Here is a 10,853-nt window from a genome sequence, read left to right as displayed (position 1 = left end):
GCAGGTGTCTGTGGTCGTTGACTGACTCGGTAGGTGCAGAGAATAGTGTCAAACAGCCATATGTGTATAGACGTCATCACAAAATGCAGCAAATTACTGTATACCTTATACCCTGCAGACACAGGATCCAACGTCGTGGGGACTTTGCATTTTTTTGGAAATGAAAATCGGGTTGACGTCAGAACCCAACGTCAGGCCGACGTCTATGTCCAACTTTCAACCTAAAATCAACCAAACATCAACGTCTAATCATGTTACACCTTGATGTTGTGTGGACGTTACCACTATGACATCTATCGGATGTTGGATTTTGGTCAGTTTCCAACACAACCTACTGAAAAATCAACCAAATATCAACAAAATTGACGTCGCTTTTGAACGTCAAAATAACGTTGTCCTTAGATGCTGGCTAGACATTGAATTTTGGTCACCTGACGTCACGAACTAAATCTAACCTACTATTAACGTCTTATGATGTTGTGTGCCTGCTGAGTAGTTTGATTAAGGTGTTTAGATGTCTGTACTGCACTCCAACAATGCAACTAAAATCGGCATACTCCACATGTCTTAATCAAATTTCTGACCTTAGACAGATTAAATTTATCAAAAATGGCTGTTTACATGGTAGACTCTTACTCAGAGTATTGTCTTAATCGTATTAAAATCGGAATATTGGTGTCCATGTAAACATACTAACTGAATGGCTGCTGAAAATTCATCTAAATAAACTGTGCTATAAAATATACAAAGTTAAAAGCAAACTTTTAAGTACATTAATGTGTTTCTATTTTTCTTTGAATAAATGCAGCCCTGGTGGGCACAAAATTTCTTTGAAAAACACAAAAATTCAATTCAAAAACAGACCCCAAAAGTTTGAAAGGTAGTGTGCACATCACTTTTTTTTTGCGATTATATTGTAAATTTGAAATGTGCAATAATGTGTCATTTTAAGACTTTAAGACATTTACTGTAAGAGTGTTTGTGGTTATACTGTAACAGCACTGGGCTTGTGGTGATTTTGAGGTATACCTGTAAGAACCCTGTGATCTACTGCAAGATATGGTCGAGACTGTTGGCAGAAGGCTTGGCAACTGCACTCTTATCAGATACACCGTCTGATAGGAGTCACTAAATCCCAAAGATAAGATGTAGCTTATAATATTTTCCTTTCAATCCGCTCAAAATGACCAATCCTTCTGAATTTGAGGTAAACGAACTGGAGCAAAACCTTGGATCGCATGCATTCAGATTAAGTGTAACATAACAGAGAATAGAAGTAAACCATTGGGGTTGGCTGTGGATGTGAAGACGTTGGCCGGCTGAGCGAAGGTGGAAGGAGCTCAGGTTTGGGGCGAGTGTGGCCTGTAGTCTCTGGGACTTCAGAGGAGAGTGGCGTGGTCTGGGTCTGCTGTGTCCATACTAGCCAAAATGGCTTTCTGGTCTTCTCGGGGCGGGCGACGGTACAGCAGAGCGGAGAAGCGGGCGTACGGGTCCTGGCGTGTTAACTTTTTCTTCTTCTTGCGGAGGTAGAGAGCTTCTTCTGGCTGGAGGACCTGAGAGGTGTGGGGCTGCTGGGTCTGAGAGGGGGGCACACCTAAACAGAGAACAGGATAGAAATTAGGAAAGATGATTAAAGAAATATCACATAGAAGTCGGACTCTCTGTGACTTGTTAATAGCACCAACTAAATCTCTATTAAGCATTGTCACCGCATTCAAGCACTCCAGACACAGGTCTCTGGATGTAAAATATGCTGCAATGTAAACTACCATACAAACAGCAGATATACTGTAGATAATTCATACATATGTATATCTAATGCAGATGCACAGTCCATTTTCTCTTAAGAGTTCACAGGCTGGCTTTGATCAATCTAATATGGCTTAGCATTAGCTTTATGAAAAGTTTGATGTCTTTAAAAGCCATCTCAAGGCTGATTTTTTTATATTTTATTTTTTTGCTGTAAAATGTCATAATTTGTAATAATACAGTAAATTATTAAATATTTTTTAATCATATTATACTATCATGATAGCAGGGCTATATTTTATTTAACATTACACTCATAAATTATTTCAAAATGCTAACATGTCTTATTATCTGAAACGTTTGAAAAAAGTTGTGCAATTATATATAGTCAAGCCTGAAATAATTCATATGCCTGCGGTATGATTTTTATCTCTTTTTAACTTTTATGAGGCAGTTTTTTGGGATTGAAGATTCCAAACAGTAATGTACATAATAAATAATATCATAACAAATAATAGTAATTTATCAGTTATTTGGTAAAAGCAAAAACTGACAGATGGCCTCATTCATGAGCTTTGGCTCACATCAGATCCACCTGCAATGAGCATATATATATATATATATATATATATATATATATATATATATATATAATATATATATATATATATATATATATATATATATATATATGTGTGTGTGTGTGTGTGTGTGTGTGTGTGTGTGTGTGTGTGTGTGTGTGTGTGTGTGTGTATTTGTACAGTATAATTTTGCTACACTGTGAATCTCTTGGTAATAATAAAGGGGATAATTTGGTTGCAAAAATACAACATATGGTACAGAGCATCAACAATACGGTGCCAATGAGCACTGGTGTTCTAAAGGAATTAGTGTTAAAGGAAGCACCCCAGTGTGGAGAACCATCATCATGAAAGCTACCTACATTCAGTGCTAAAAAAAACATGAAACTATCTCTTTTAAAAGTACCCCATTACAGTATATTATTTTAAAAGTTCCTAATATTGCTTTGGAGATCTCCTCTATAGGTTTACATTCATTCAAGATCAAAAGCACTTTAGTTTTCACATAACAAACACTGCAGGATTAGCTGTTTTCTCACAGTGTCTGAAATGATTTGTTCAAGGATCAGGGGTCTCATTTCTAAAACTTTAAGTTTTTTAACTTCCTAAAAGTGAACGTACAGAATTTTTTTTTTACTTATTACTGATTATGGCTCACATGATGATTCAAACTGGTCCAATTAAGTCTATATTCAAGTTGAACATGTTTAAGACAGTAGTTCCCAAAGTGGGGGTCGGGGGTAGGGAGGTTGATGATTGATGATTTTTAAAAATCGAATGAATTTTAATGAACTATAGTTTAAAATTACCATATTTTATTCATAACCTACAGAAGATAAAAATAGCAGTTAATAGTTACATTTGAAAAACAACATGCAAATAAAGAGCCATCAGGCTTTTTCTTCCATTGGACTGCGACACCTGGGGTTATTACGTTAAATTAACCCACACAGCAATATCGTTGGATGCAGCAGATTGATTTTATAGCACTAGGTTAAACTTTCTGACACCTTTCTGGCACTCACATACATTAAAAATAAATACAGGCCATGCCTGAAGATGGAGGACGGTCTACCAGTGGTGGTCACCAAAAATACACCAAGAAAAGACACATAGGCCTATTGGTGTTTGTGCACCATTGACTGCAAGGTTTGTGCATTTATAACCACCAGCAGGATATTTGGATTTGAGAGTCACTGGTATTGTTTTTTAAGGGGTTGCGGTTTGAAAAGTTTGGGAACCGCTGACTTAGAGTCCACTTACAGCTGCACACATTCTCCCATCAAGTTCGTTTTTCGTAGAATACAACATTTACATGGGAAGTCTCTATTACAAGAGATTGGGCCTCATCTGACCAATCACAGCAGAGCATACTCTTTGAAAGGTGGGGTTTAGAGACACTATGGGTCTCATTTATAAATGTGGCGAATGCATGTTTTGTGAGTAAGCCACAATTATATTGAAAACCCCTGGTCTCTCTAAACCCCAACTTTCAAATAGTATGCTCCTCTGTAATTGGTCAGATAAAGCCCAATCTCTTGTGATTACAGATTACAAAGTCTACTTCTTACAGTATGTGTCAGAAACTAAACGTCCCTTACACTGTCTGAATTCCAGCAACAGAGACTTTCTCTGTACTTGTAAACACAATGATATAAATAACAATGATGGCATTGATTTCACCATATTGTATAGCCAGAGTTCTGTATGTTTGGAGGTCCATGCAAAGTTTATCTGTTTTCAAACAGTAGAATCTTAACAGGTCAAAATACACAAAACAAATCTGCATAGAATACAAAATTTTAGTGTCAAAGTTGCAGACCTTTCACAATCCTCTCCAAAATAGCACAACGGGGGCATTTTTGGAACACAGACCTAATAAATTATCATTTCATTAATTAAGTAATCTCCTTAAACAGCACTTCAAGGTATCTTACAGTAGATATATTACCATCATAATGACTGTACCAAAGATAAGAAATCATTTGTAGAATCCAGTAGACAACTAAACAACCCACTTAGTTTTAATACAAAGCTTATTTTATGAAGAAACTCACCTTATATTTTACACAATAGACATATAGAATATCAATTGTGACTTGTTTCTCACCCGTCTTTCGTCTGGCCTTGGAGTTGTTATTGTTGATGCCAACTTTCTTGGCTTTTTTCACTCGTTGATATCTCAGTGCTTCTATCCTCTCAGACCCTGCAGAGCCACTTGGTGCACCTCGACGTTTTCTGTGCGGGAAGCAAAGAGAAGCAAAGCCATCACACAGGGAAGAGTAGTGCGGTGGCTCGCCATGTGTGTCAAACTCCTCACATTAGTGATCACATGGCCTTGCTGTGTTACTGTGGCTAGTGCAGGCCAGCAGGCAACTATGATTAACCATGAATCTCTTACACTCAAATGATCTGCACCAGGCATGGTTCAGTTTAGCATGAAAACTATGATGCAAAAAATGCTTATTTGAGTGGAAAGAGAGGTATACTGTGAGTTTATGGTGTGTCCTGTCTCAAATAACCTTTGTAATGCTTTAATGAGCCCCTATTATGCATTATAAAAGGTCATATTTTAGTTTTGGGGGTCTCTAACAACCGGCGGATATGCATGCAAGGTCAAAAAAGACTTTCATTGTCTTAAAATATGCATTTATTTTTACCTAATTATCCCAACGACTCCCATATGATTCGTTCAGCGATTCATTTGTTCCCAAACCCCTCCTTAGCGTGAGGCTAAACTGCACTCATTGGTCTAATGACTAATTGGTCTATTGCGATTGGTCGACTGTCTTTAGCGTGAGATAGTGAGAAATGCCCACCATGGCTTATAAACAATTTTAAAGTAGTCAGTGTGCAGAGTGTATGTGTGAGCCCAAATGCAGAAGTGCATTAAAGGAATGCATTTTATCACCCGCATATACTCTATTCTTAACCATAAGTAAAAACAGTGACACATATTCAGTATTAATCCACACGGTGGCAAAAGCTGAACTATTTTGAAATTTGACCACCGCACGTGTGTAGGAACAGCTGACGGTGGACATAGCAACGACAAATGGCAGTGAATCACGAGCTCACGAATGCATTTAAATCCGTAAACAAAGCAGCACACGTCGTGTTTCAACGTGGATTTAGATGCAATATCAGAATATAAAGAGTTAACCAGATACAGTACAAGCGGTTACAAGTAACAAAACACAACTAAATACATAATTTGCAAACTAAAGAAAACAAGGAGGCAACCATTTTAATCGCACTTAAGTTACTTACACTTGTAAAATGGAGGAAGGAACTGATCCATGAACTGTGTACTGTAAAGTTCCTGTCAAGATCTGACAAAGTCCCATACATCAATAGTCTTTACTGATCCTTCCTTCAACGAACGGCCGCGAATGCCGCATTGTAAGCGTGTAGATTGCTGAAGCACTCGTCAGAAAATGAGGAAACACAGCACAAGACTGGGGCTATAATGCTGAACAAACTTCAACCACTGACTCTTCACAACCTTATGTTTGCATAGGGAAAATAACACTAATTTCCCTCACCATACGCGTGTCTACGCGACCTGATTCAACCAGGATCTGCTATAGTGTTTGTCTTCCTATTTTTCCATCTACAGTGTTTGTGGGCGGGGCCGGGGGTTTCAATTTTCCCGGGTCTGCGCACGCAACAAATGGGTGGGGTTTAATCCTATATCGACGACACGGCGACACGGCTACAGATTAATCCGAAGAGCGATTCATTCTACCCACTATTTTATTGATAATAGACTCTTTTATCGATAAATCAATAGTTTTAAACACGGTGCACTTTCAGATTTAAGCCTTATCTGGATATTTTACTTCACTTAGAGCTGTTACACACTGCATGGAAGGTCATTTTCAAAAACCCATAATAGGAGCTCTTTAAGTGAAGGTTTTAATAAACATTTAAACAAATCAATAATGAGTGAAGGTTGCATACATAAAGAAGGCAAAATTGTAATAAGTTATAATATATAATTAAAAAATGAAATTGTTTTAAAATGTATACAGTACCTCAATATGGCAACATAATGTATGTATCTGTTTAAAGAGAAATTTTTAGAAGTCATGAAATTAGAAGTACTATCTATAAAAACATTAGTATATAAAAAATGTATGTGTGGTCTTCCCATCCAAATACAGTATGGAGGCACTTAAACTGGCAGCCTGCATACTCTGCCCCCAACACACACACTCGCACACACACAAATTTCACGAGGCACGGTAAAATAACAGAAATAGCATTATAGAGGGGTCGTCCGTCTGTTGAGGCTGCCGAGAGAATTAAAGGCCATTAGTAGAGGGGGGAAAACCACAGCTCAGCGACAAAGCATTGTCAGAAATGTGCTCATAGACATGAATACTGTCTACAATGGGCTTCACCATGCTGACAGGGGGAGAGATGGCGGGAGGGGAAAATGACTACTTGGGAACAGTCACATAATGAAAAATAAAACAAAGCACTTGGACAACAAATGTAACAAGAATTTAATCAGATATTTGTTGGTTTTTCAACTGAAGAGCAATATTTAGCAATGGCATGCATGGCATTTTGCACATGGAACAGAACTTTAAAGGGGAATACTCTGGAAGAGCACTTCATTGGGTGAAAGCTACAGTGTAAAAAGAAGCATTTTGTGGTGCAAATAGTAGTTTCCCCACTGTAAAAGAAGTGCAGGAACTGTTTTGGAAGAAAACTTGCTTGGCATGATTGTGAAATGTGTTCTGCAGTCTAAAACGAGTGCAGCTTTTTATACAAATACATGTTTCCAAATATGTGTACACTGCATCAATCATGATTATAAAAAGGAGAGTTGCTTTTTATCATACACAGTGTGTGTTCATGGGTTTTAAATCACTTGAATTGGTTTCAAGCAATAAAAAACATCTACTTAAAATGAAGTATAACATGCAACTCTTGCTTGAGACGGTCACTAACAGCTGGTCCCCTTTATCCAGGTCAAGCCATAATTAAAATTTACAGCAACTTCAAGTAGTGTTTGTTTTGTCATTTAATAAACCTTAATTTAAGAGCACATTTATTACAAAAAATAATACATTTGGAAGAACATATCATGAAGAAAACCATTAATATCAAACAATAAGGACAAATGGCAGAATCTCGAAAAAAAATTAATATTCAAATTGGCTCACACATTGCGTCTCAAGCATGAGATTGTGCTGACCAAATGATATGTGCTAGGGTTCCTATTTAATAAGTGGTAAATGTGCATATGCATACTAAGACCAGAATGCATATAGGTTTCAAGACTGCAGAACTAAAATGTGTGGCTATCTGAAAATAAATCTTTAAAAAGATACAACCAAAAAAGTAAATTTGTAATAAACAAAAGGAAAGCAAGACCCAAAGACTTGTATTCCCCTTTAAAGGACGAGGTGAATAAAAGCCCCACCTGCTGCCCCCCCCTTTCAGACATGGATCCAACCCTTACCTATTGCGGTGTAGAGGACCTGGTCACAACAACGCTGCCCAGATAGCTGAGATCAATCAAAAACAAAGCAGATAAGACTCGAGGAGTCATCAAGAATGACCAAATGCCCTATTTGATGATGACGACATTGCAACAGATGAGAGCAAACAGTCCCTGCAACATGATTCGCCCAACAAGCCTCCCCCTGGCAGTCAGAGCTGGGGTGACCTGGGTGACAGGAGGCAGAAGAGAGGGGGGGAGTGTGGAAAAGGCAATCATGCGGTCAGGTTACTTTGGAAAAGGAAAGGAGCACTGTGCCTGTTGTGCTGGACACACCAACCTCAGCCTCCACATCATACACTCTGAGAGTCGTCCTAAAAAGCCTGGAGTTAGTCAAAACAGTGGGCTTCATTTGGACAGGGATTGGTCAATTTTATTGCGCATGTGGGGTTCCTCCTGTTGGGTGAAAGGCAGGGTAAAGCATGACAGTGAATGGAAAGGCTGAGATCCTGTGGTGGCGTCCCTCTGATTTCAGGCTTTTTAGGGGCTTCGTCCTTGCATTTTAAATGAAATTAAAATGGAACTTCTCCAGACACGTAGCCCTAAAAGGTCTGTCACCACGTCTGTGAAGCAAATAATTCATCAAGTCTTGACTTGGAATCCACAATCACTTTTAGTAAAGCTCACTCACTTTTTAATCTAAGACAAGTGCTTTAAAGTGCTTCACAGACCTTATGAATGAAATTTGATGTCTTACATGAAAAGCAGAATCAGTGGCATAGAAAACTACAGCACAACTTGTCTATGTAGAAAATGGTTTTGAATGGTTTTGAATAATGCAAGGCATCTGGGGCAGTGTTTCTATGAAAGCATGAGTTCATTACTAAGACCAGCTTAAGGCAAGCATCAAACACTCAAATTTAGCCCATATTAACAAACTGTGGCCTTAGACTAAAATCAAAATGTGTGGTCATTTCTGCACTGATATCCCCAAAGGGTCATAAGTGTTACACTTAGGCAACATGGTACATGGCTTGGACCACACAATAAAGGCCTAGTGCACCTACCCTGAAGCTGATAACTGGGGTGGAGAGGGTTCTGATGGAAGGATCTCCTCCTCAGTCCTCCTCTGCATTGGCATCTGCCCAAAAATGTTGCTGCTTTCTACAGGAGGTGAAGGGGACTGTGACGGATAACTTGTCGCTGAGGTGGCAAATGCCATGTGGGATCGGTAGCTGGGACTTGCCCTTCGGCTGCCTTGGCCTTGAGCAGGAGAGGAGGAAGGGGAGGACCTCCTAGAGAAGCTAGCTGAAGAAGGAGGTTGAAGGGTGATCTCAGACATCTCAGGAGGGATCGGAGGTTGGATCATACTAGGACGGGGTCTGGGACGAACTACAATCTCTGGTGAGCCTTCGTGAGAGCTAATAGGGCTCTGAGTTAGAGGTGAGAGACGGGATGGCTGGAGAACAACCATGCTGGGTTCCATCCTACGGGGTTGTCTGGGGCTAAGCCTGGGTGTAAGCTCGTACCATCTGGTGTCCAGGCTTCCGAACGAGCTTGGGCCAACCATGTGAGACACTGGGTCAGGGTAAGGCAATACCGGTACACCCATACCGTGGCTTGTGTGTCTTAGCTGCCCTAGACTCTGTGCCTCTTGCATAGGTAAACGCTTGGCTGGAAGGCCCTGAGGCTTGACCTTGCTGGGAGACTTGCCTGGGTGGCTCTTTGGGGCCTCCAGCTGCAGGATACCAGGGTAAGGAGATACTTGAAGTGTGGAGGGCTGGAGCGCACTAGGAGGAAGAACAAGAGGGGGAGGAAGGGGAGGTTCCGGATGAAGATGCAAAGGGTGTGGTGGTGGGAAAATAAAGTGAGGACCCTCTATTGTAGCAAAGGTGAAATCTGGTCTCTGCCAGATGTCTGGAGAGCGCGAGGTGGAGGGGTGTGCCAAGGGAAGGGTGTAGCCAGAGACTGCATAATGCTGAATCTCTCCCTCACCAATTTCCTCTGGTATGGTAGGATGACCAAAAGGTCCCTCCAGGTGGTATGGAGGAGACGACATTACAGAGCTGAGAGGGCTGGTGTCCGGCATGTAGAAGGGAGGAGGTGGCTCAGGTTCTCCTGGACTTCCCAAATAGCTGTAGAACTGGCCATGGGTAAAGGCTCGGAAGTGAGGAGCACCACGGATCTGCCCTGTAGCCTGGAGGCGACTGGTCTCCATAATAGTCATGCCTTCCATGGGCCTCTGAAAGCGGGGACTGTAGGCTGGAGGCTGCAAGTATGACTCTTGGCTAGATGAAATGGGGGAAATCTGATGGGGTCTGAGGGTAGCCATCACAGGCGGCATGGGCCCCGGATCATCATTCTCCTCATCTGACTGTCGAAATTCAGGATACAGGTCAGACTCCTCCACAAAGGGGAAGCCCTCAATGCGCCGTGCCTTAACTGGAGTTTCCAAATCAGTGGGATCCATAACAAAGCGCCCATCTGGGCCACGACTGATCAATTCGATTGGTGTAGTAGCCTCCGCCTCATGCTTAGAGACACTGTATTTCTTGCTAATTATTGCTCTCTTGGTCTTCTTGTATAAGGACAGCTCCTCCTTGGCAGGACTTTGAGGAAACTTCTTAGCTCGTAAACCATCCTCTGAAGACTCTGAAGGAGGTCCTATTGAGCGAATGCTTTCTGGACTAATCTTTCCGGAAGATGACCTGTAACAACGGGTGAGAAAAAGGAACAAATGATCAATAATATCATGGCATAGCGCTCAGCATAATTGAGTACACCCCATTTTGAAAATAAATATTTGTATTCATTCCTCAGTGAATATTGGCAACATATTTTAGTGAATTTAAACAAAACTGATTAATTAAACAGAAATATATATTAAAATAATATTTAAGTCACCAAACATATTTAAAAATTCAAAGATAATACAATTAAACTCAAGCAAAATATTGCAAAAAAAATTAACCTACAAAATTTTCCTTTTTTTTTGTTTCTCTTGATTTTACCTCTTTTTAAAATTTGTATTAATATTTTTCTATAACATAAATTTGGGTGTACTGGTT

The 10,853-nt window shown here is 40.1% G+C and overlaps 1 protein-coding gene across 1 annotated transcript in view; it reads right to left on the bottom strand.

Moving 5' to 3' along the window:
* Positions 1 to 983: 983 nt before the first annotated feature.
* The window catches only part of igsf9bb (immunoglobulin superfamily, member 9Bb), a 189,410-nt gene continuing 179,540 nt past the window's right edge, over positions 984 to 10,853 (bottom strand). Inside the window, exons 19-21 of the mRNA XM_056446481.1 lie at positions 8,853 to 10,493; positions 4,441 to 4,568; positions 984 to 1,594 (exon numbers count right to left, since the gene is read on the bottom strand). Coding sequence (XP_056302456.1) covers positions 1,380 to 1,594; positions 4,441 to 4,568; positions 8,853 to 10,493 — 1,984 coding nt within the window. The 3' untranslated portion in view covers positions 984 to 1,379. The remainder of the gene's footprint in view (positions 1,595 to 4,440; positions 4,569 to 8,852; positions 10,494 to 10,853) is intronic.

Source organism: Danio aesculapii, chromosome 21 (genome assembly GCF_903798145.1).
Source record: "Danio aesculapii chromosome 21, fDanAes4.1, whole genome shotgun sequence".
Classification (NCBI taxonomy): domain Eukaryota; kingdom Metazoa; phylum Chordata; class Actinopteri; order Cypriniformes; family Danionidae; genus Danio; species Danio aesculapii.
The sequence above is the reverse complement of the archived record's forward strand: the minus strand, read 5'-3'. Positions and strand labels throughout refer to the sequence as shown.